This window comes from Apodemus sylvaticus, chromosome 4, assembly GCF_947179515.1.
Source record: "Apodemus sylvaticus chromosome 4, mApoSyl1.1, whole genome shotgun sequence".
NCBI lineage: Eukaryota > Metazoa > Chordata > Mammalia > Rodentia > Muridae > Apodemus > Apodemus sylvaticus.
Genome location: NC_067475.1, coordinates 156,304,272 through 156,330,613, shown reverse-complemented (window position 1 = coordinate 156,330,613; position 26,342 = coordinate 156,304,272). Strand labels below are relative to the sequence as shown.

Below are 26,342 nucleotides of genomic sequence, written 5' to 3'. Positions count from 1 at the left end.
TGTGCTTGTGTGGATGAAAACAGTATCTAGAGGGAGGGTTAAGAATTAAATCAATCCACTTACCATACAAAGAAGTGTCATTCTGACAAATTTCTCAATAAGAGTTAGTTAATATTTATCTTTTTAAAATTAACTTTACTTCAAGGTAGAAAAATTGTGATGGCTTATTACAACCTCAGAAGTCCTGCATTCAGGAAGCTGTTTGCAGTGTCAGGAATCTAGATCTTGTCTTCTCAGACTAGGGAAAGCGCATTCTCACTCACTTCTGCTTATATTTTGTGAATTTCTTTTAAATGTGTGTGTGTGTGTGTGTGTGTGTGCACATAGATGGTAGTTAAGTGGTGTGTGTGTGTGTGTGTGTGCACATAGGTGCTAGTTAAGTGGTGTGTGTGTATGTGAGTGTGTGTGTGTGTGCACTTTTGTCAGTTCTTTCCTTCTACGACGTGGGTCTTGGGGAATCAAACTTAGGTCTTTAATCTGGTCAGCAGGAGACGTTACCATCTGCTGGCCCAGTGATGATATTTAAAAGCAACAACCCGTGTACTAAATATGCAGCAGAGGAAAGTGTGGTTACACTGAACCAACCTGTTGCCTCAAGAGGTAGCTTAGAGGAAGGTTAAATAATTCTTCCTGGGGAAGTTTCTGCTCTAGGAGCTTCATTCTTACTGTAGGAGATGGATGATTAGTGAGACTGACAGCCAGAAAATCAGGCTGAGAGCAGAGGCCAAAGAGTTATAATGTTCCTTTCTGTGGGACACTGGCCTTTCAAATGTCATGAAACAGGGTCCCCTATGATGTGTGTGTGTGTGTGTGTGTGTGTGTGTGTGTGTGTGTGTGGATAATCCATCTAAATACCGAAGGCAGAAAGACTCCTGCGGTGACATTAATTTTGAGCACGCCTAGGCATGTCCTAAAGTGAGGATGCCAAGGGTGATGTGCAAATGCGATCACACCAGAGGAAAGCAGTTGTGCTTCTGAGGAGTTTCAACTCTAATGGGACAACGTGAAGTCAGGCGGTCTAAGCCTAACATCTAGCTAGGATCAAGGGGCTGGCCGGTGCTAATGATCTATGCTCTGCAGATGAAAGGATGTTCAGCAGGTACAGCCTGTGACAGCCCAGTCAGGTGGATAATCACAGGTGATCAGCCAGAGTAAGAGCGAGTCTAACCTCACAGTCCCCGGGGATAGGGTGCGCTGCGGCAGCGCAAGCCCAGTGATCTAAAAGCTAATTTTAGCCAGCTGAGAAGCCGGTAAACAGGGAACCCGCTTCTCCCTTGTATTTGAATCAGTCCCAGGCAGAGGAGCCTGAAACCTCAGGGAAAATACGTTTTTCCATAAAGTAAACACTTCCTTGGTTCCGACTTGCCTGTAAATTTCGATCCCATCCGTGAGCTCTTTTGAAATCTGGATGCTTCCAAACACATTCGTTAAAGGGAAGTCACTCCCTAAAGGCCTCTCGATTCCCTTGGAAGCATAACAGGCAGTGCTGGAAAGTGCGAGGCTTACAGAACTCACGCGCTTCTGCCTTTCTGTGAGCAGCTTGGAGCGGAACATCGGGTCACCAGGGGCAAACCTGGATGGAGCAGGAGTGCTAGAGGAACCGGCAAGGATGATGCGATTGTACACGCCACGCAGAACCAACTTAGATAGAGTAGGGTCCCGTTCTGAGTGCGAGAGAAATGCTCCCTACAGTTCAGTGACGATGAAGGGCCCACGGTTCCTTCTGTGCGCACTAATGGGAATAGCATACTTACTTCAAGTCTCTATGTGAAATGAAGGTTGCTGTGTTTTGATATGAGTGTAAGGAAGAGTAGGGCCTGGAACGTTTTGTGTATGGTAAAGTGAGACTTGTAAAACACTGTTTGCTAGTCTTTGTCAGTGCTCCTGTGAAAGTTACTTCCTCACGGTCTGAAGCTCAGAGATACCTCAACGAAGTTTTCGCATTTTGGAGAATCCAAGTTTGTTAATGAAGAAAATGCATGGGGAGGGTGGGAAGCAGTTCTACATACATCCAAATGTTCGTTGCTTATGAATTGAAAACTGAACTCTGGCAAGAAGAGATGTGTTTTAGGAGATATAAAAGGGAATTCTGTACTGGGGTACTTATCTCCTGTGCGCACACTGGAGAGGGTCTGGCACTGTGCCCGTGGGTTAGGCTCTAGTCGGCCTCGTCTGTACCATGGCCCGGGTGTCTGTCTTCCTAGGCTCCTTTTCTTTCTAGAAGTTTCTCCTAATTTCTTCAGTAGGGACTTTAGGTCCCCAGTTGTTACCAGTTTGGCGTGAGGATAGTTAAAGCAATTCCATAAGCATGATAAAGGACCCTCTTCCTAGGTCTAGTCTGTGCCTCATGGTCAGAAATCATCGGAGAACAGGATGCTTTTGAAGATCCAGTAAGCTCTCCTAATGGTCACACTCCACGAAGACCGTGAGTTCAGGGACACAGTGCCTCCACTTGAAGCCCAGGCAAAAATACTGTACAATACATTCATGTACTTATAATTACTACTTGGTACCTTCTTATGTGTGTATGATACTGGTCTTCAACCTCTTACTCTACTACAAGCTACATCCTGTCTTCTTTATTATTATTATTATTATTATTATTATTATTATTATTATATTTTGAGACAGATTTGCACTAAATTACCAAGATTTATCTTGAACTTGTGGTTTTCCCACTCAGCCTGTCTGATGAGTAAGACCCCGGGTATGCACCACAAGGTCATCTTTTAATACAGCTGAGAATATTTTTGGAAAAATAAAAACTGAAATTTGACCTTAGAAAATTGAGAGATAAGAGAAAGCAGGATTAATTTTGTGTGGGAAGGTTAGGTGATCCTTTGCGTCTTAGCTGATAGGTTGATTTGTAAATTTCTAGCTGTCTGCTGTAAATTCTTTTCTTTGAAAGGAATATTTTAAGGACATTTCATTAAAGGAAGTTTAATTTCTCCCTTTTGCCTTGTTTTCTTCAGAGGGCCTGTTGTCAAGATTGTGAGGTGTGCTGAACTTCTTGTCCTTAGCAGCCTAATTGATAGAGAACATAGATTGGGCCCCAGGAGGGAGGGAGAGTTGCAGAGGAGTCTGGGGAACGAGCAAGGGTGCAGAGGAAAGCCGTGGCTAGAGGCCATGTTAGCTGAGCGGGAGACGTGCATTAGGAATACATACATAGACGTGCATTAGGAATACATACATAGACGTGCACTAGGAATACATACATAGACGTGCACTAGGAATACATACATAGACGTGCATTAGGAATACATACATAGACGTGCACTAGGAATACATACATACACATGCACTAGGAATACATACATAGACGTGCACTAGGAATACATACATACACGTGCACTAGGAATACATACATAGACGTGCACTAGGAATACATACATAGACGTGCACTAGGAATACATACATAGACGTGCATTGGGAATACATACATAGACGTGCATTAGGAATACATACATAGACGTGCACTAGGAATACATACATACACGTGCATTGGGAATACATACATAGACGTGCACTAGGAAGACATACACACACAAGTGCCTTTGTAAAGCCGCTTCAGAATGAGTCTACCTTTTCTGATGTGCTTATGTGTCAAGAGTACAAGATCAAACGAGACCAATAGACCACTTGGATGAGGAAGGAGAGAAGAACAGAAAGAAAACAGCCTCTGAGCATTGCATGAGAGAAAGGCTAATTTGGGCTGTGGCTACCCAAAGGAGAGCTTATCAGACATGGGCATAGCCAGCAACACAGGGGAGTGCTCAGCAGAGATATCAGCACCCATTGGGAAGGACGCTTAGATAACAGTGCGTGGGGCAGGTGACCTGAAAAGCATGGTTGTGTGTCGGCAGGCCTGGGAGCCCACAATGGACTCCAGGCATATTGGGAATGATTCAAGTGAGCCCTGAGGCACACAACCCCCAAACAGGACTTTTTTTTTTATAAAAAAGTTACATAGGCATATGTGTAACTTATATATCTGTTATATAGTTTTTATATAACAGATACGATTGCTATACAATAAAAGTAAATAATTTTAGAGGATGCAAAAATTAATTATAAACACAAGTTCCACTTTTCTCCCTTCTTTGGAGACCTCTGAAATGTGGGAAGCTGGGTGCTGCTTATAAGAGTAGCAGTGGTCTCCTGTTTGTCTACACAACTCGTTCTCCCCCACCCATTCTCGCTTTGCTACTCCATTATTTCATGCACAGCCTTACCAAGTGGGCACCTGAAAATGAAATAAAAAGAGTCCTGCACCATGAATATAAGAAAAGCAGAAGATCCCGCCATGGCGTGAGAAGGAAAGCAGGTAACTCGCACTTTCCAGCATTAGCATTTGGTGGGTGCGTCTTGAATTGGCCATAACCCCTTCAGTATGGTCAGCCGATGCAAAGGTTTAAAGGGCACCTGCTGTTGTGGAGGAAAGGAGGAAGGAACGACAGGAAGAGAAAAGAGGAACTGAAGGAGGAAGAGGAAGGAATGTAAAGAAGAGGAGAGACAGAAGAAAGAGAAAACACATTTTGTCATACATAAGAGCCAAGTGACATTTTGTCTGTTCCCTGAAATGACATTCTGTTATTCATTCGAATGTGTGTATTTGTCTTTCAGACACTGTACTGAGGTGGCTCAGGAGGGAGAGATGAGGCATAGAAATACTGTTGATGATTACAGAGTATAATTTTGAAATTTTGGGTTAAGTTGTTAAACCGCATAAAATTATTCTATGAATCAAAGATGCTTAAAGAAAATGCTGTCAGCATTCGAAGTCAGACCAATTTTCTTAGCTTACATGCTTTCTTCCTTCCAGAATCCTGATTTTGAGTAGTACAGAACTTTTCAAACAATTTTTGTCTGAATGAAAATACATTTCCTTTCTGCTTCTGAACTAACTTGAATAAGCATAAAACAAGAAAAGCACAGTGACACAGTGTAGCTGTAACTATGCCCGTTGTCTGAAGCCCTCTCGTACATGTACACGCTACGATTGTGACCAGGCTGGCTGTGTGCTGTCTGCTCCCCTGTGAGCAAGAGGAAGCATTTAGCTCTGATGTCTTTGCCCCTGCATGGAAAGTGTTAGCCTGCCTAAGTTAGCATGAGGAAGTCAGAAATTCCCCAGAGTGGTGATTTATTGGTAAAAGAGAAGTTTAATCATGCGGTGGAGCTGATGCTCACCTAACAAGCTGCTAGGATCTGGGTAGCCCTGGGTGTGCACGCAAGGAGCTGAAACTGACAGTTTTCCCAGGGTGCAATGGTACGGTTGCTTTTGTTATTTTTTACCCAGTCCAAGGAACCAAAGATAAGTGAGGGATACCAGGAACATAGCACAGTTCTAGGTCTCAGATGTTTTCAAGTACAAAGGTAATTACCATAGTTGTTTCCCACACCTTTGAGAAAAGAATTACCTTATAGTGTGTGTCTGTGTGTGTCTGTGTGCATATATGTATGTGTATGTGTGAGAGGGAGAGAAACAGAGAGACAGAGAGACAGAGATAAACAGAGAGAATGAACCCAAGACTCTGAATTTTGCTAGGCAAGCATTCTGCATCTGGGTCTTAACAGCCCTTTATAGTATGTCAGGATTTTACAGAGTGACATAGTGCTCCTTCCCTTATTGGAGAGGCTTCAGCCCAAGACTTCTAGTCCTACCTTAAAATGTAAATAGAACACAAACACACACACACACAGAGACACACGCAGACACACATACAGACACACACACACACACACTCAGGAATATCCTTATTCTTAACTACTCTGCAGCGCTGGCATGTAGCTCCAGAGTTACCCTGTCCTCCCATGTTTCATGCCCTGCTTACTACTTTTGTGCTATGGGTCATGACTAAGTGAAACAGGTGTTGCTTCAACAAAATCCTATGCTACCTGGGCAGTCAATCTGGTAACCAAGATGTCTGCTTACCAGCTATTGACAGGTAGTGTTTACATGGCTATATTGGACAAAGGATGGTTTCTGTCCTGGGCGGGATGAAGCAGAACATTGTTCCATTTTATGAGAATAGTAGATGATAAAAATGTCATAAATTGTCTATTTCAGCAATACAATTTCCCATTTACTACTTCCGGTTATGGCTGACCATGGACAACTGAAGCTAATGGATAATTGGGTAGTAAAAGTTTTACTAGATAGGTGGCATTGGGGTTAATAGTTCCCAGTGTCTTTCCTGTACATTGGTGCATATGCAGTGCATATTTGGAATGCGTCCGTAGGATGCCAGCTACATAGCAGCCCAGTCTCCCAAACTGGGGAAACCAGAAATGTATCCAGTGGTGGTTAATGTTCCTTACAAGGCAAATCATTTGAGAATGGATGTTCTAAAAGGAGGAGACCTTTATTATAGTTAGAGAATTGTGTATGGTAAATAGAAGCTTCCCCGAGTCACCAGATATTACAAAGGTATAATTTACCGACACATCTAATTTTTCATTTAACATTTCATTCAAGTCTGTATAAAATGGAAACTTGTTGACATACCTGAATTCATGGACTACTTTGGATGTATTTAGTTTTTATAAAACTTATATATTACCAGGTATGAAAAAGCAAAGACATTTTTAATGGTTTTATATTTAGAAATGTACATACTATAATTTTTTTTTAATCTATAAAACAGCTTGCTAAGGGCAACTGTTTGTAGATGTAACGTTAGTGTTATCTCAGACCCATATTTTAGTTAGAGAGACTTTGGCAGGATGCTCTAAAAGTGTTTGGCATGTTGACACAACTTGGCTTTCCGGAGCAGGAGCGCGCACACACACTCTTCACACTGCGATTCCAGCACTGTGGAGCAGGACCCTTGACAAGGAGGGGTGCTCTGGCTCTCAGGGGCCAAAGGACAGGTGGCTGAGGGTTCGAACCAACCGGAGTTGCCAGCTTGGTCTTCACCTGGCTCTTCTACTTGCTATGTCCTGTACTCAAGAAACTTATTTCTGTCCCCCAGTGTCCCTGCTTCAGTGTAGACTGGTGTGAAGTGTTTAGAACTGTATTGCTAGATACATACTTTTAGTAAGTTACTTTTTAGAATTGTGTTGGTCAATTAATACTTTTAGCAAGTTTAGAATGTAAAACCCAAACACGCTAATTAAATGCTCTTTTTCCATTCAAGTTAGTGGCACAGAAAAAACATCTATTTTATTTTTTTAGTGAAAAGTATTATAATAATCATTATATTGTTTATTCAGGCATGAAACCACGCCAGGCCTTTGAGATCTTCCAGACCCTCTTTCTTATAATGATATTCTGGAGCTAGCACTCTCCCTCAGCAGTTTACAATGGAGCAGGGAAGTTGCTGGAGACGACTGCCTATCTTGCTCAGGGCTATACTGAAGCCCTATGGTGGACCCAGCTCACACTGAAAGCTGAATTCTAATTTCACAAATGGGCACTTCTCCCTGCAATAACAAGGACACTAACAGAGGAGATGATAACACAAGAAACCACAGCTAAGACACATAAATGAAATTTATCACTCACCAGCCCTAGGTGTATGCTATATACATTCCACATATGGACACACAGACTTGAAGACTAGAATACATTAAGCAGGCTTATGCAGTAGGTAAGACCTAGAGACCCAGTACAGACCCACGAAACCTGGCTCTCATTCCTTCAGAGGAATGCTGGTAGATTCACAGGCCAAAAGGGAAGCCAGTGCCAGAGTCAGATGACTTTCTATATCAGAGGGACTTGGGTTCCTTTTTGGGTCCAAGTAATTTTTTTTCAGGAAGTAAGTCTTAGAAAGACACACACAAAGGCATAGCGAGCAAGAGTCACCTGGATCCTCTGTCTGATTCTCTGTAAAATGAAGATTTGGAATAGATTGCCTAGTTATAGTTATAGTTTGTGTCATTCTCTCTTTTGCATAGTACACGTAAACAGAAAGCCTCTCCTTGGTACAGTGTTCTGTAAGGTTCTTCTGGCCGCAAGTCCTGCCTGGCTGATGCCACTGCTGGTTTTCTTTTTCTTGATCTCAGTGATAAAGCTACAAAGGTTTCTTCTGTTCTAGAAACTTCTCTGTGCAGGCTTTTATACCGACTTCCTGTACTTGATCTGTTCTGTTCCTGGTCATTCCTTACTGGCACCTTAAGGGCTTCCTTCCGTTGGGTGTCTAGAACCCTCAGTCTAAAAGAGGCCTCATCTCCTGTGCCGCTCTACCTCATTCCTGGCCCGTGAGCTTCACACTCACTGGCACCGTTGGAATTCACTTTGGTTGTGTTTGCTTTCTGTTTCCTACAGCCTCTATTATCCATTCATCATGGACTCCAAGAAGACCCGCCTCAGGTTGACATGGTAGCAGCCCAGAGTAGCACTTGAGATCTTGGGAAGTGAATGGGTGTACCTTATGTAGCTCCACAACATATGGAAAATATGTAGCACTTAGTAGGGGCTCAAGAAATATAATAGTAAAGTGATAACTTATATTTAATAAGCCATAATTGTTGGCATAATGTCAAACCTTTTTATACATGTCATGTTATTTAGTTCTCACTATGACCTTATGACATGAGTACCATTTTATCTTAATATTATGGCTGATATGCTGAAATTTAATTCAGAGCCACCTTAGAGTACACAGTATATAAATATATATGTATATCATTTATATATCATTTATATAATTTATAATTATAAATGATATACATAAAATGATATTATATATATATATAAATGATATTCATGTCCTAAATATTCTTCATTCTCCCCACAAAGAAAATTCAGTTAGCTGGAGGCTCTCTCTCCCTTTGGCCAGATGTTTACTTTTGATATAGTTTACTTTGTGTTTTATACAGCTCATTTAGGACAAACTCTAAAGCCATAATTTACTGATGGCTTCAGGTGGCAGGTGATTTATGTGCACTTGCTAACTTCATTCCTACAACAACACAGCTGGGTGTAATTATTCTCACTTCCCACATGAGCAACCAACAGCAAATTAGGGTGGTGGGTTGCAAAGTGATGTTTAGGTAGTTGTGTCAGCTTAGAATACTGCGTCACAGACAGTCGGCCAGAGAGATGTCTACATACAGCACTCTAGGAGTCCTGTGGACTGAACGGCTCCCATTCTCCCTAAAAAGTTGATACTCTAATGACTACGAAACTACCTACCTATTTCATTAAATATTGAATAAATCATATATATTTCTTTGTAAAATATATTAACTAGCCGGGTTTAGTGCAAATCAAATGCTTTCTCATTTTCTCATTTTAAAATTTCATTCTCATTTATTTTAAAGACTTTTTGTTATAATAATTGGAACATGTTTTAGTAATTTTATATGATTTTCCTGATTATGTTATATATATCCATATATATGAATATATATGTGTGTGTATATGTACATATAAATATACAATTCCCCCCACTTCCTGGGTTAGAAGGAGGTGCATTTCTTCCCTCTAAAAAGACATGAATATGTAAGCACTGGTTTTATTTTTAAGAAGCCAGTGTAACTAACTCTCTGGCAGCCTGTGAATGACAGCCTAGGAGGACTGTCCCCAACACAATAGAGCTAGGCAGTGACCAAATGATCACATGACCCTACGAAGTCATCTCCATCATGAAAACCTGGCAGAAAGGCAATGCCTACAACCTCTGTAATTTGAAAAGAAAATGAAGATAGAATATAATACCTGATACTCTCCAGACTGCCCAAAGGTGGGTAAGGAGACTCCCTAGCAGGAGCTGGCTCCCACTAAAAAGAAGCAGGCGGGATGAGGATTCAGTAGCTGCAACCAGGCTTGGTGAGGTCTGAAGTCCGGGAAGGACTTCATCAACATCTGTCCTTATTCTATGCACGATGGTAATGGACCAGGAAATGGGAGACTCCTAGCAAGTTCGGCAGCTCGAGTATCACAGATGGAAGGGACCATTTGTCACCTGCACTTTGTAATGGTCCTAGAAACCTAAAAGTGTGATTCATTCTTCATCAAAAGTTCCCTTTGTCAGCATCCTGAAGAGTCTTGTATGCAGAAGACCGTAATTTTCCGAGTCTGAGTATAAGAAAGAGGAGAGCTACACGCGGTGCGTCATCTTTGGGCAGCACTGGCTGAAATAAAGGCGCGTGATGAGTCTGAGAACCCTGGAAATGTGCTCAGATGGTTTCCATTCTACTTACACATAGACTTTAATATGTAGGTAACTTGACGTCTAGGTGCTCCCATAGAAACCCTGAAAGCTGTACCCTTCTCAATTCGAATTCTAAATACTATGGCCTCAGGCCACACAAGAGATACAAAACAAACAAACAAACAAAAACAATACAAAAGAAAGTCCTCAGAGTCAAAATAAGAAAAAACAAAGTGTTAGGTGAAGAGAAATGTTTAAATAAAAATGCACAAAAAGAACATTGAGAGGTGTGTCCCCGGGACGCCCGAGGTCCCTGGAAAAAGAGCTACCTTCCTTTTTTAAAAGTCTTTTTTTTTTTTTTTTTTTTTTTTTTTGCGTTAGTTTAGGCATGCCAAATACAAATTCCTTTACCAGGAAAGGAAAGTTTTCATCTCCTTGGAAGACATTTTAAAAATCCAATTCCAAAGAGCAAAGCGATTTTTGAGAAGTGTTGGTTACGTTACCAGCAACAATTCGGTGCCTAGGGTTAATTTGTGGGGCAAGCGGGAAGCTGGAGGGCGCCCTGGCGGCAAGGCCGGGTCGTCTTCCCGCAGCCGGGCAGCAGGGGGCTCCCCCGCTTCCCGCTCCCGGCTCCAGGATCCCCGCTCCCGGCGCCTCCAGGACGCTCCCCGCCCAAGGTCAAACTCCGCAGCCGCGTGCGTGCGGGCCGCGGCCGGCTGGCCGGCTGGGAAGCGGCGGAGCGCGGTGCGGGCGGGTGACTAGGTCTGTGCTCACAATGGGGCTGGGGAGTACGGGCGCCGGCCGGGGAGGCAGCGCCGCGCCCGGGCGAGCTGGAGAGCGCGCGGCTGCTGCAGAGCGGGTGGGACGCAGAAGCGGAGAGCAGCCGGAGGGCGCCCCACCCCATCCAAAGTGCGGGGGCCCCCGAACACCGAGGCCTCCGCCTGTCACCTCTGCTAGTCACCTCCGTCCGCCACCTCCACCGTCTCCTCCCCTTGATCAGGTCCACTCGGTCCCTCCCCTGGGCCGCCCAGAGCACCAAGTTGGCGGGAGCCTATAAAAGCCGGACGGTGCGACCCGCGACACACACTGCAGGACCGCTAGACGGACAACAGCTGCCGCTCTGCCCCAATCACCGGCGTGACCATGTCCCACCACTGGGGATACGGCAAGCACAACGGTGAGTGCGGAGGCCGCGCGCTCCGGGCCGCGCGCTACCGGTCTCGGCTCGGGCACCTGCCTGGCTCCTCAGATCCCGGAGCGCAGCTTAGATGCCGGGTCCCCGCTCTGGGATGTCCCTGGCGCCGGAAAGCGCTGTCGAGGATCTGATCTCAAACTTGCCTTGCCGCGCACAGGGTCTGGGAGGGATAACCCTCCCAGAAACCCGACGACAGTATCTATGGGGACCACAGCCGGTCACCCAAGGGCAACCTAGGCAGAATCCCGCAAGGGTTGTTACTAACACTTTAGTTGTGGGTCACAGAAAGGTTAACGGGAGCCCCTTATCCTCTTCACGTCAGTATCTGCTGCACCGTGGCTAAGATTCCCAGAGCACTTTGTTGTGGTATCTTCTGGAGCCCGTTTGGATCTAATTGCTCTGGCTCCGGAGTTTTCCGTTCATCTCTCTCTTTTTTTTAAAGATTTATTTATTTATTATTTGTAAATACACTATAGCTGTCTTTAGACACACCAGAAGAGGTCATCAGATCTTATTATGGATGGTTGTGAGCCACCATGTGGTTGCTGGGATTTGAACTCAGGTCCATTCAGAAGAGCAGTCGGTGCTCTTAACCACTGAGCCATCTCACCAGCCCCATATGTCAACTTCTAGTGTTATAGGGTCAGTCGTAGAGACCTAGACATCTTCCAGATCAAAGGCCTTGGTATATGAGACCATCTGAGGGGCAAGGAAGGTGCACCTGGTTTGCGGTTGTGTGGGCTCCCCAGCAAAGAAAATTCTAAAGGAGGTGTCTGAGCCTGAGTTTTGGTCTATATGATCTTTATTGTCACCCAGTGTGGCAGCACAAGGTGAGGGTCTCAAACCTGTTATAATGCCTTAGAATCTATGTCCCAAACTCAGTCACAAGAGGATCTCAATCCCCAGTCGGACCACTTTGTTGTCAGTAAGTTCTGTCCAGTTTTAGTCACTGAATTTGAGTATAAAGGTCGCAAAATGGCTAATGCTTGCCTGATAATGTTAAGAAATAGATTTATTATCGATTCTAATTTTTGTGCTGGCTTTACAAGGTAGACTTGGAATATTATTGCCTCATGTTACAAATACAAGGATAGAGGCACATTTCGTTTTCATAAATGTTAAGTTAGTATCACCTCCGAATTTGGAACCGAGCGGACTGTGTCTAGAATCACCAGTGGCTCCCAGTGGCTGGTGTCTCCTTTCCCACAGTGATGACCTCACAGCTGTCTTCTCATGTCCAGGACCAGAGAACTGGCACGAGGACTTCCCTATTGCCAATGGAGACCGTCAGTCCCCTGTGGACATCGACACCGGGACTGCCCAGCACGACCCTGCCCTACAGCCGCTGCTCATATCTTATGATAAAGCTGTTTCCAAGAACATTGTCAACAACGGCCACTCCTTCAACGTTGAGTTTGATGACTCTCAGGACTGTGCAGGTCAGTGTGTAGGGAAACAGGAATTTTAGCCCACAGTTATTTTCCATTTTAATGGAAACTACAGGCACACAGGCAGGAGGTCCCTGCCACCACAGTTGGTGTCCGGAAGCTAAGATGTCACTCTGATTTCTTTCATAGGTCCTAGAAATAGGCTAATTACTGTGATCTCTCCTCAGGGACTATTTTCTTCCTTGTCAGATTGTCCGAAATGTAGGGCATCCGGCAATGTGCTGTGGGAAGTCACAGAAAGCAAGTCAGGTCTTTAGCAATACAGAAACCAGGGAATTCATGAAACTTCTAAATGATTCCCTTTAAAACATTTGTCCTCCTGGATGAGAGCTATTCTCAGTAGGTATGTCCTAATGTGTACAGCCTTCAAGTCAGCAGTGAGAACATAATTGTAATCTGAAGGTTTAAAAGGTTGAAGTTCTCAGGAAACATTGTATTTGTCAGTGTTGACATAGAGTGAATGCATAAAGATATCAGTATCTCATTCAAAAATTTATTCCACAAGTAAAGATTTTTCAGAGTCGTTGGAATATGCTTAGGAAGTTACTGGAAAAAAAAAACCCAATTACCACAATTTATTTGCAATAGGGCCTGTTGACAGGATGCTTGTGAACACTTTTCTTCTTTATTTAGAAAAAGGAGACCCGTCCCATTTAGACACAGTGGCTGCCTTTACGGCTTGCTGGTTCATTTAATTGCCAGTGTCCTATTTTCCTGAATATTTTCCTTTGAAGGTCACTGAATGAAGTGGGTCTGTAAACACATTGTTTGCTCGTGGTTTGGAGTAAGGGGTATTTTAGAGGAAAAGGACAAAAGCAGAGAGGAAACAGCTACTATTGCTGTCAGAGTTGGAGCTAATGACCATGCTAAATAATGTGTAATTAAAGTATTATATAGGCCATTATATTTCAATAGCAGCAGAGAAATCTCAAATTCCTCAGTCAGAATTAACAGTTGAAGAAAGGTGGGTTTTAGAAAAAGACCTCTGCAAAGAAGAGAGGGGACTCAAAAAGCCAAAAAAAAAAAAAAAAATTCAAAAAAAAAGAGAAAGAAAGAAAAAAGGAAAGAAAGAACGAAAGAATGAATGAATGAATGAATGAATGCATGAATGCATGAATGAATGAAAAGAAAGTCTCTTCTCCAGTGCAGGGGGTTTCAGAGCCTGACAAGTCATTCAGGGTTGGTCAGTTTGAAGGAAGCTAGGATAGTTGATTGGTCCAAAACAGTGTGTGACCAGACTAGGCTTTAGAACTTGTTGAGCCTGCCCACCTGCAGGCCCCTGCTGGTAGGAGACTGAAATCTTACAGAGCCTTTGTTTTAAGCTGCCAGGCTTTTGTCTTAAGTGATGAGGGTGCAGAAGAAGAAGTGGGCTATCCTGGAAACTCACCACCTTGCTACCTAACCATTCCCTCCCACCCCCACCCCCACCCCTGTCTGCCTAACAGGGAGTCCTTCTCACTCCTGTCTGTCCTCATCGCTAATATCAGTTCACGCTTCATAAACTAAGAGTCACAAGGGCAGGTGAGCCTGATTCCTTTCCTGTGTCCTCAGAATCCAACATGTATTGAAAATGTCTAAAAGGGAACGTAGAACTACAGGCTCTGACTGTAACTTTGATACAAGTGAAAAGAAACTGTTCAAGGAACTGTGGGCTCTTGATTTGAAATCCAAAAGGTCACAGAAATGGATTGGGGTAAGAATTCTTTGAAGGAGAGTCTAAGGACCCAGTACCAGAGACAGACAACATGGGCGAGCAGGAGTGGGGCGGGGAGGGGATGGGTGGTGGTGGTGGGGGGCTGGGGTTGGGGAGTAGGGGGTGTGGGGAGGTTGAAGAGATGAATGCCAGCCTTAGCTGGTGACACAGGTCAGGGTTCCAGAGCTTTGTGAGACCAGGGTAAAGGAGCCTGCAGCTAAGCCCTTGAATTTCCAGGCAGGGAAGGGGGTGCGGAGCAGGATGCATGGTTGTCAATACTTCCTTTGACTTAACCTCCCTTCCCTGGTGTGGAATCCTGGATTTGAAAGTCTATTAGCTAGAGATCCATAGACCATGTCCTAGGTTCGGTGTCTATCAATATCTGTGAGAAGGAAAGGCTGTCACTTTGGTACTTGTGAAAATGACGTGGTTGAAGGAACTGTGGGAATATGGAGGAAGGAGGCTTAGTAACCAGCATGATACTTCAGGAAAGGCTTTCCAGAGCAAATAGGTTCATTCAGAGAAATAAAGGGTTTGGGTGTTTTGGAAGAGACTCCAGCAAAGAGCTTTAGGAAACTCCAGGGGATTAAAGAGAGCACAGGATGTGTGTCTGTGTGCCCTAGATAGCAACAAGGTCTAGGAAAACAAGGGTCAGCAAAGATTAGAGTTCTCCTTTCCCCAAGAAAGACTCCTTTGTAAATTGGCCAGTCTCTCCTATCTCATTCAGTTACTTTGGTTAACCAGGAATCTAGAATGCATTAAAATATTGATATAAAAGGAAAGCCCACTTACAGAATATGTTAAATAGTAATGTGCCACATGGAAATATTCTAAATAGATTTTCTGTTTAAAAGATTCTTAGATTCTCAAAGGTATAACAAATGTAAGTGATACTATAGTCAGGCACAACATGAAGAAGGAAGAAAGGAAGGGAGGGAGGAAGGAAGGAAGGGAGGGAGGAAGGAAGGAAGGGAGGGAGGAAGGGAGGAAGGAAGGAAGGGAGGGAGGGAGGAAGGGAGGAAGGAAGGAAGGAAGGAAGGAAGGATCATTTGCTGAGACTTGTCTTTTGCAGCACTACTTTCTAACTAGCAACTGTTTAAAAAGAGAATACAAGTAAGAATCTTCAGATGATAAACATTACCAATCTTTAGTTGTGTGTACCATGTTTTTAAAAGCCAATGTAATTTTTCGTTACATTTAGAGTCTAAAAATAATTTCTTTTGATTGCTTGATATTTTATTTCAAAAGTTAACATTTTAACAATGCTTTATTGAGTTACTTTTGTTCATTTGTTTTAGCATTTTTAGAGTTTTTCAGATTTTTTTTATTTTCTGCATTCAAATGCATCAGACATTCACACTCCCCCTTCCCTTCCCCTGCTCCCCACCCCAGCCCTGAGACCTCAGCCTTCTAGAATGTATCTTGCCACGTGTTCTAAATGTTATCTTACACCCAGACTTAAGTACCTGGTGTCAGAAACTGAGCTAGCTGGGTTTGGTGTTGTGTTTATTTACTTGGAGGTAATTCTTTTGAAGCATGGAATTAATAAGTTTTAGACTGAAGCTCACACTAAAGTTGCCAACATTGCTTTAAAGCCAATAATCTTAAATTAATGAGAAATTGCTAATGCGTTCTTTTAAAAAGTATTATTAAGAAATAACCTTCTCTGCTTGAGATGTTTTCTTGCCAGCTTTTTCTGGTACAAAAGGAGTCAAAGCATTAACCATTCCTAACTTATTAACTCTCGTTGATAAGTTTAAAACTGATTTATTGCAGAGTTAGGGAGGGATAATGAGAGCAAAGTCAGAATTCTCAGGTCAGCACCCACACTGAGTTAGCTCAGTTAGCTCTCCTTTTAAAAACAGAAACAGTATTTATTTGTTTATGCTACTTCAAGAAGAAAGGAGGCTGAGAGACTCCCCTGTTTGCCTTTGAAGCCGACCATTGTCTGGAAAACATAATGGGCCTTTGTACCTGGGTTCTGTTGAACTTTCCAGGGACTTAATTTTGGAGCCTTACATTTACCGTCCACAAGTAACCCATGAAGGCTTTCCATGCACGTAGTTAGTGATGTCAGAAAAATTGTTAATACCTAGGACAATAACCAGAGTTTCCTAAACACTCTGAATAGTAAGACTTACTCCTAAAAAGTGTCAAGTTTAAACCTTTGTAATCCCTAAGTAGGTTAAACTGAAACTATTATATGCTTTTGGTTTTTAACTGGTTAGAAGAAACAGAACAGGAGCAACCACTCTCAGATCTGTTTGCGTGACTCTATTCCTAGGATTGTTCTATGCCGCCAATGCAAAAGTACGCATCATCTAGTCAATAGTAAAGGTTGTAACCATGAATTTTAGAATTCCAGCGTATTTGTGGAGAAAAATGTTTCAGCTATTAATATTTAAATCTTATCTGCGGAAAGTATTTACTTGTTTGAAAGGAAATCGCTAAAATATTTGTTTATGAGCAACACACTGGGAGGATGTTTCTTTGTAATTTCGGATTAAGGGAAATTACTTACCCCACTTGTTCAAATAGATCTTAATTATCAATAATGACTAAGAAGAAAAATAGTGAAAAATGGTAAATTTTCAATGATTTTATATGGGTTCCTAATTTGTTTCAGTAGTATAAAATCTTCCATCATAATGAAAATACTGCTTAATAATTTATTTAAGTCCAGTATAAGAAGACATTATTATATAGTGTTACGATATTTATATTGCGTTTAACTGATTTGATATAAAATTTAAATTAAAATTTGAACGTCGTCTTCTTCCTATATCTGCCACCTGGTGGAACATGTTTCCATGGCACACTGAGAGCCGGATTCTGCCGAACGCCAGCCCACTACCAGCCTGGCTGTACAGAGAATAAGCACACAGCCAGTAATTTCTACTACTCTGAAAAAGATGTTTGCATGAGAAAAACCCATTTCATTATAAACCAAGACAGTTTTAAAAATGGTATATAGTAATCAGAATGAATAAATGTATCTTGTAATATAAGATAAGGTATATTTAATCAAAGTGTTGTGATCTTTATTTCTTAGACAAAGTTATACATGTTTCATCTATCCGAGATAAAACGTCTGCGTGATAATAACAATGTTTTCCAAGCATGAAATCCACTCCATACTCACAATTTTCTGAAACCCGTGTTGCTGCTGTCTGTAGCAATTCAGTTCTAAAGATTTAATAACTTTTTTGTAATTACAATGGACTTCTAATCTGCATAGCAACAGTTTTATTTTAATGTGAGCTAAAACAGCTGCCTAGTGTGAAAGATTACAACTGGGTATGTTTAATCATTGAATTGTTTCTTTGGGTGTTCACAAAGCCTTTCAAAATAAAGGTGTATGTGGACTCAAAACATATTTGCAGTTACAATATCTCCTAAAACAATTGAAAGATGATGCGATTTCAGGGACTGAAAGGAGGGGCAAAGAAGTACTGGGAATGTTTCTTCACTTTACAATGTGAGATGGCACCTTGACTCTCTTTCTGGGGAAAGCAGATACTCTTACACAGGCGATACCTGATGCTTAGGGTAGGTTCACTGAACTGGGCTGAGCTAGCGACTCTATAAATGCCATTTTCTTGGTTGTGAGCTTTGAGGAAGCAATGGACAGAATTTTTTCCCTAGTCCTAAGTTGCTTTGTAAGGATGATCTCATTGTTACTCAGGTATTATTAAGAAAAGTGGTCTTTCGTTTCTGAGAAAACAAACAAACGAAAAAACAAATAAACTAGTCTAGGAGGCTGGGCTTAATTTTTTCCTTGCTGGCTCATCAGATAAACACAGTAGCTTCTGTGCTTTAAGGGACTCGATCCTAGCATAGTAAATACAAGTTGATATTTCTTCACGAGTGTGTAATATAGCACCATTTATGATTCACTCTTCCTGTTTTCTCTTGGCCTATTAGAAAAGTCTGCAGCTAGTGATTGTAGTTGCCGTGGAAAGGCTGCACTGCACATCTCAGCCAGATTCACCCTTTGCTTTGAATAGATGACTAGACCTTGCTACTGGCTGAATTATTTAACTGAAATGAAACAAATGATATTTATTGTACAGACTCTGTTCTGTGTTTTACAAAGCCACCATGGGGTTAAGCTCATTATTTTATAGAATTATTGTCTAAGGTCAAAAAATGTACCTATAGTAACAGATGCTTTAATCCCAGTCCTAGAAAAATAAATTGGTAGAACTGCGTTATTTCTGAAAATATTTCACTATATTGCTTAAATATCATAGATACATACACGTAAGGTAAAAGTTTTAGTTGTTCTTTCTATTATAATACTCTTCCAAGACACACTGGTTAAGAACCTAGAAATGAAGGAATTGAAGCATGTGGCTTCTATGATTTATTGATTAAAGACTACCTAAGTCCAGGATAGAGAAAGTTCCTGTACTTAGAATTTTAGCTTGTGGGAGAAAACAAAGCACCTTGAACCACACATACAGGTGATAGAGATGATACAGGTAATTATTAGTGAAATAACTGAATGCACACATTTTACACGTTAGGAAGGCCTAGAGGCTTGATACAAGTTTTCAGGGGACAAAGCCACTTAGCACAAGCATAAAATAGTTAAATTTTATAATATTTTGAATTTTACCCCCAAATTCTGCTGTTTGTCTGGTAGGAAGTCAGGACAATCTTTGGGCCACATAGAAAACAAGCCGTTGGGTTCACAGACTGATCAGTCCACTAGTTCTTCCCCTAATTGTAAATTAGTGTAATTGTAAATCTCCTCTCTCTGATCTTTACCTGTAAGAGACAAGTTGCTAATAAGCCCAGCAAAGACTGACGAGGATCTGTTGTTCATCAGTTAGCACACAGGAAAGTAAAACAATTGAATTATCTTTGGTCAGCACTCTGTGTGGTTTTGATTTCTCTTTCTCTGTGTGTGTGTGTGTGCGTGTGTATGTGATGTATACAGAGACATTACATGCATGCGTTATAATTCTAGTGCTGAAAGACGGGCCCCTCAGTGGCTCCTACAGATTGATCCAGTTTCACTTTCACTGGGGCTCATCTGATGGCCAGGGCTCTGAGCACACCGTGAACAAGAAAAAATACGCCGCAGAGGTAAGATCATTTCTTCTTTACAGGAAAAACAAATTTAGCGTTAATTTCCAAAGCTTTTGACAAGTCCAGCCCATACTGAGTGAATAAACTCTTTGCAAAGGATATTCCATTGGATTCTTAGGTGTCTTGTTATCATCCAGTTAAGGCTGTAAGAATACCATTGAGTTTGTTTTATTATAAATCCATAAACAAAATTTGCCTTTTCTAAAGATTCTACATGTCCTTGTCTTAGTATTGCCTTGAACTGAAAAGCTGCTAAAACCAGTGTAACTAGAATTCAATCAAGTTTTGCCTAAAATTATCCACATTTTATCTGTAATAACCTTTAGCTATAACGGGAAGAGTAGTCATTGGGTAAGATCTGTTGGCTTTTATCCTGTGAATCATTTACTGTGGTTTTATCTCCCATGACTTTAGCTTCACTTGGTTCATTGGAACACCAAATACGGGGATTTTGGAAAAGCTGTGCAGCAACCAGATGGATTGGCTGTTTTGGGTATTTTTTTGAAGGTTAGTTAATGGCCCACTCCCTTCTTGTTGTTGTTGTTTCTATGTTTAAGGTGATTGATTGACTAGACAGAATTTTTATAACAGGGAGAGCATTCTACAAAAATATGAGGAAATGCTTCTGGTGCTAAAGTATTTCAGGTTTTATTTTCCCTCCATGGTTAGGGATATCTGAGAGACATTTTGGGGTGTGTCACTAAGAAACCAGTTAGATATTAATGTGAAGAACAGACAAAATTTAACTGAAGATGGCCAATAGGATATAATTTGTTTAAACTGAACCTTAAGTGAAGGTTAGTACTCTGTTTAGGGGGATATAGACAATGCTAAATTAAGATCAAGTTCTGATGGAGTGGTTCTAGGTGGTTCAGTATTGGCAAATTTCAGGAACTGTAGGATCTCAGAGTTGAGCCGCCCCTAGCAAGTTGGAACGGGGAGGGTAGAGCACTGTGGGATGGATATTTATGAGTGTCCCACACTGAAGCAGAAACTCTATCCAGAGGCGGCAGTCAGAAACATGATAAAAGTGCTCAGGATATATAATCCTGAGAAGCTGCTCGCGTGAGGTTTTGAAGCACTGAGGACATGGTTGCTAATGATGGGAAAGCAACAGGAGTCTAGAGACTCCTAGGAAGGCTAGAGAACGGGCGGAAGCAGGAAGGGAGTGTGTGTAGGAGGGCAGGCGGGAGTGTGAGCCCCTCAAAGGCTTCGGAGCTAAGAGCTTGCTCTTTCCGCTAACGGCTGGAGGAGATAGGACACAGAGCAAGCTAATTCAGGGGCGCGGGGTTACAGAGACAGAAGCCGAGGCGGGCTAAAGATTCCGTGGCTGCTGCCAAAACGTGTTGTCAGCGTTTACAAGCCACGAATGTCTAAGGGATAGATTTTACCTGTTGTTTTTGTTCTTCTTCTTTGAACAATGTTTGATAGTGTTGTTCAAATCAAAATTGTTGTGGTGCCAATTGACTCACAAGGCCTTATAACGCCTGCATTTCTGCAGATTGGACCTGCCTCTGAAGGCCTTCAAAAAATCCTTGAGGCACTGCATTCCATTAAAACAAAGGTAAGTCTTTTAATATTCTTGATTTTAAAAACTTCCTTTGATCAGAATGAACAGTCTTGTTGATGGCATGGTGTTTCGATGAACGGTTTACTGAAGGTAAGTAATTGTTTATATAGAAGGATTTTTTTTCTTTCTGTAAAAGTAGAATCTAATTCTGGGAAGTAGTGTGGTTTGTAATGATTTGCTATTAGAAGCATACATATGCAAGAACCAGAGAACGTGAACAAGCCAGAAAAATCCTCTGAACAAACCACCCAATGATTCATATAGAAAGTGCGTGTGAGAAGCTTGCTGTTATGATCACTACGTTAATCCAAGAGAGTCGGAGATATGTGGGGTGGAAAAAGGCCCGCTCCATGGAAATTCATATTTGATGACCTGAGTTCATCCATTCTGTGTTTATATCCTCTGTGCAGCAATGATGTGCTGAGGCTTTGGGGCATCCACTGGCAATGACTGGTCATCTGGTAGGCTGGCTGCACAAAGCTCATCTTCAGACTGACTTACCACTCAGCTTACGATCTGTAAATCGCTGCACGGATCATTCCCGCCACTGAATCCCGTGTGATAACCCTCGTGATTCATTTCCCATATGGTCCTAGTCTCTCTCCTGATTGCTAATTATGTCTAGTTCCCTTTGTTTATTCTCATCTTACGTGGCTCCATCTCTCAGTGACCTTATAGAGACAGCAGTGGTGTGAAATCTCACATTGCCGCCCACAGGCACTGCTTTGCAAGTGCCGTGTCCAGACCGGAACACTGTGTTTGAAATTCTAATGGATCTGTGAAATATCATTGCAAAAGTTATCACCTTATTATCAAAGATCCCGCATTTCTGTTATTGCAACCTAATTATATTTACCATTTTAGTGGTAACAATATAGGTTTAAATGCCAGATGTAATCAGCTGAGGGTGGAGAGAAACCTAAGGAATCATTTTGATGACGAGATGAAACAGTAATCTTTCATGCCCTCACTTGCCAATCTTTGTTTCCAAGCAAAATGTCTAGTGCTAGTTTTTTTCATTTTGTTTGTCAATAAACCTGAAAGCTCTGCACAAACGCCTTGCAGTGAGAGTTGACTACCCCTGTGGATGAGTCTTTCCGAGTTTTGATCGGAGGCTGATGATCTTCTGTGCATTCGCCTTGCAGGGGAAGCGTGCGGCCTTTGCTAACTTCGATCCTTGCTGCCTTCTCCCTGGAAACTTGGACTACTGGACATACCCTGGCTCTCTGACCACTCCGCCTCTGCTGGAATGTGTGACCTGGATCGTGCTCAAGGAACCCATTACTGTCAGCAGTGAGCAGGTTGGTTTTCTAGAGAGAGTTCTCTATTAGTGGAGTCAGAAAAGCTGCTCTTCCCAGTCGGGCCTGGGATTTAATCCTCCTGTTGTCTCGCCCTGTGGCTGTTGTCACAGAATGTTTGGCAGTTAGTAAAGATTTGCTGGTATTAGCCAGCACCTTCGGCAGTACTTAGGTAGGTTGTTTAATCGTGAAAGTGTTGGTTATTGTGAGGATTATATGAGAAGTATATGTGCTTATTAGATTATTCTTTTTTAACAGCTAGGAGGAAATAAATAGTCTTTGAAAGACAAGATTTCATATTGAAAGTTATACAGATGTCAGTGATAATTCCCAGCCTCCTGCTCACTAAGAGTTTAGCATAATATTGGGATTGTGAGATGCACTTCTGAATCCTGACAGTCCTCTTGGCTTCCTTGGCATAAAGCCGAAATGTGGGAAATGGACATTTCTCGGGAATCCCAAAAGGCAGATCCCCATCGTAATATAAAAGAAAACTGCAGCCAGTTTTGAAGTGACGATTATTTAAGTACCTGAATAATTTAAACCTGGGAATTTTTTGGAATCATGAATATTTAGACCTGAAATATGCAAGAAAGCTCACTGTCTGGAATTTGCTGATAAACACTGTAAGCACAAGAAAATGGGAGTGCACTCCATGGAGTTCCTGGGGCAGCACCAGGTGTGGCTGGGAGCATATTGCCTTTCTGTGCTCTCTGTTAGAATATTAATGTGGTAATGATAAAAACAATTCACATGTGTCCTTTGAGGAAATCAATATACAACTAGAAACTCACATGTAGTGTAATCAAAGTGGGCCACGAAATGGCGTGCTTGCCTGGTATGTGGCTTGAAAATTAACCGCGAGTTTTAACAGTCGAGCAAGCACCGTGAAGTAGTGCGAGGGAAAGATGAAGACGCCACTTCTTGTTGTAGACCTGGTGCTTGAGATATGGAGCAAAACACCAGCATTCCTTGCATTTCTCCACTAGAACAACTTAGATATTTCAAAGTCTTCTATCGATAGCGGCTTTGATAGGCAGATCTGTTGCCTGCACATACTCTAGGGCCAAATACATATAGCTATGGACAATGAATGTGCCCTTTATTCTAGAAAATGGTGTAAAACTACACATATGAATTGCATGATTCGGAGAGATCCCATAGTAAGTGCGTATTTGCATGTCACGGCACACAGGATCTGGAGGTCTTGGCTACAGCTCCCAGCCGCAGCTCTGGTTCCTCCTCTGAGACTCCCTTTGGTTTGCTCCCTGTTCCTCAGCTCTGTTCAACCGCAGGTGAATAAACTCTTGAGCATCACGTCTAGGCACACCCACCTCGGAGCCCTCACTGACTCCCTGGGAACACAGAAGCCTGGTTTGAAAGATCAGGGACGCTCAGCACATCTTCCCGTCATGCTGACTAGCCTGGTGCTCCTTGTTCATTCCTAAGTCAGACGTCAGCGAGAGAAAGTGCTAGCATGAAAGATTCAGACTTATCGGAGTTACCTATCGTGACGTACTTTGTCTTCTCTGGGGCAGAAAACAAGACTTTAATGTGTATTTAAAACTTTACGTTGCATTACATGCCATAGATATTTACAGGTTTTTGTTCGATTTAAAAGGGAAGCAAAGAAAGCAAGCTCATGAAAATGTCTATTTAAAGAAAGACCCCAGTAGATTTTACATTCTACGTAAATAGATTTCTCACATGGAGGCTGCACTTAGCTGTATTTTTTCCTTTCATTCTTTTTTTCTTTTCCTTTTCTGTCTGCCTCTGCCTCTCAAGTGCTGGGATCAAAGGTGTGCACCCCCACCACCCAGATTTGGAGGCTGAATTTAAATCTAAAACATGCCACTTTAAATATATAATATTGTGAAACTAATCTTTTTTTTTTTTTAAAAAAAATTACATTGTGTCTTTTAGATGTCTCATTTCCGTACCCTGAACTTCAATGCGGAGGGGGAGCCTGAAGAACTGATGGTGGACAACTGGCGCCCCACTCAGCCGCTGAAGAATAGGAAGATCAAAGCGTCCTTTAAATAAAATGGCCCTGCAGCCGGGGTCCAAACTGCGCAAGTGTGGCCGCCTCTCTGTAGCTCAGTACAGTTCCACCTTGGTGATTCGGACCCTGACTCTGCATCTGGTATTGTAGGCCTTTGCCTCTCACCCGCCGTGCTTACTATAAAATGTGAAAAGCAAGACCCAGGTGTCTCATGTGGTGGCAGCCCGGTGGCAGCTGGTGGCCTTTCTCAGCCACAGCAGTGTACCGCAAAGAACAGACATGGCCTGCTTCTCTTCACAGCCATAGGATAATGAGTTCTCAGGCCTATTTGTTAAAATGCTACTTTAAAAAACATACGACGGTAGAATGATTGATTGCAAGTCCACATCATGAGACAAACTGAGGTCATTTAAGGCAAATCAGGTAAAACAGTCATAGTTTTATGATTATGAAATTAGATGAATGTTCACTCTTCCAAGATCTTATATTAAAGAAAAACTTTTAAAAAACTTATATATTTGTAGCAAAGTTATTCTTAAATATGAATTATCTTGTAACTTAGTGACTTTTGATTTCTAGAGGTGTAAATGAAGATGTAAAAATGGATAGAGTTGTGATACAGAGTATATTTCCCTTCAGATAACATACCATAATGCAATGGATAATGTATTTTAGATATATTCTCTAATAAAATTCAGAACTCTACTCGGGTGCCTTATTGTCTGCGCCACAGGGACAGAGCTGGGTGAACAAATGACTCCCGCCAGGGCTCCCGCCATTCTTGATTGATGCCAGCCATTACGACAGGCTTACCATTGAAGGACCTCCCTGCAGCCATGTTCGCACTGTTCGGAGCAGCCCTGCTTTCTGAGTACTGGCGTGCTCCTGTAACATTCCCGTGATGCTCCTCCAGGAAGAGTGTGAGGACTGGGGTCCACGAAGGGGGACGCTTCCTCCCCCACATGCTCCTCCATAGCGTTTTCCCTTGTCACAAGCCAAAAGTCAGGGGACAGGGTCAACTAACCACGCACGTAAAATCTCTGCAGCTCTGAGCCTCGAAACGTTTTCTTCTCCTAAAGTTGCATGTCAGACATTTTGTTATCTATAAGGCTAATTACCAGACACCTTCACTGCTTTTCAGTAAATAGGCTGTTTTATAGAACGAGACAGCAGTGAGCTGATGGTTCTGAAGCCGAAAAGACCCGTTTTCCACAAATAGAAAACTACACAGTTTCCTTTCTGTGCCCTGTCATGCTGGCTTCAGGCTGCAAATTACTCCTCCTGCCCACTATAAAGGGTTATTCTGTAGAACTTCAGGGTGTGACATCAGTAAACACTTACCTCACACACTAGAGAAGACTGTGGGAAGGGTTAGGAATGAAGGGCATTCTTCCCGACAGAGGTGCAAGGTTTCATATGAAACTGTTCTGCGCAGTTCAGGCAGCCTCTAGGCACCGCCAGAGATGTTGAGAGTTGCCCATCGCCTTCTGTCTTTGGTAGGAAGGTTGCTTCTTGGAGAAGATATGGAACCCAGTTCTTAGCACATGGTTCTGGCTTGTTTAACAGAAAACACTGCCTGATCTTTGTTTCCAAAAAGTCATCGGATCTCTCTCTTCATCTCCCACATCACCAGTTCCTAAAATCTTTGAAGTCTCTGTGCTTCAGGACCCAAAGTCAACCCTCAGAAATGTCATTTGGGCCAGAAGCATGAACACTTGGTGCACAGAGAATTCCAAACTATCACACACACACACACACACACACACACACACACACACACACACACCATACACACACACACAGTGAGTTGGCAAAATGTGTGTTCACTGACATGTAATATTTTATATAGCACATGGATCTATTGGTGACAACTGGAACAATGTAGTAAAGTTTACTATTGTGTCCATACCCCTTCCTAGTATCCCACAAACAGAAGGTCTGC

At 42.3% G+C, this 26,342-nt stretch overlaps 1 protein-coding gene across 2 annotated transcripts; it reads left to right on the top strand.

The window, feature by feature from the left end:
- The first annotated feature begins 11,138 nt into the window (after positions 1-11,138).
- On the top strand, positions 11,139-25,105 carry Ca2 (carbonic anhydrase 2). 2 transcript variants are annotated; one of them, XM_052180808.1, is made up of 7 exons: positions 11,139-11,274; positions 12,534-12,731; positions 19,409-19,527; positions 19,945-20,037; positions 21,032-21,094; positions 22,246-22,401; positions 24,322-25,105. In XM_052180808.1, the coding sequence occupies exons 1-7, from the start codon at positions 11,241-11,243 to the stop codon at positions 24,439-24,441; spliced, it is 783 nt and encodes a 260-aa protein (XP_052036768.1). In that variant the 5' UTR covers positions 11,139-11,240; the 3' UTR covers positions 24,442-25,105. The 2 variants fall into 2 exon arrangements, with proteins under 2 accessions (XP_052036768.1, XP_052036767.1); XM_052180807.1 differs by having other exon boundaries at positions 19,379-19,527.
- Positions 25,106-26,342: the final 1,237 nt, after the last annotated feature.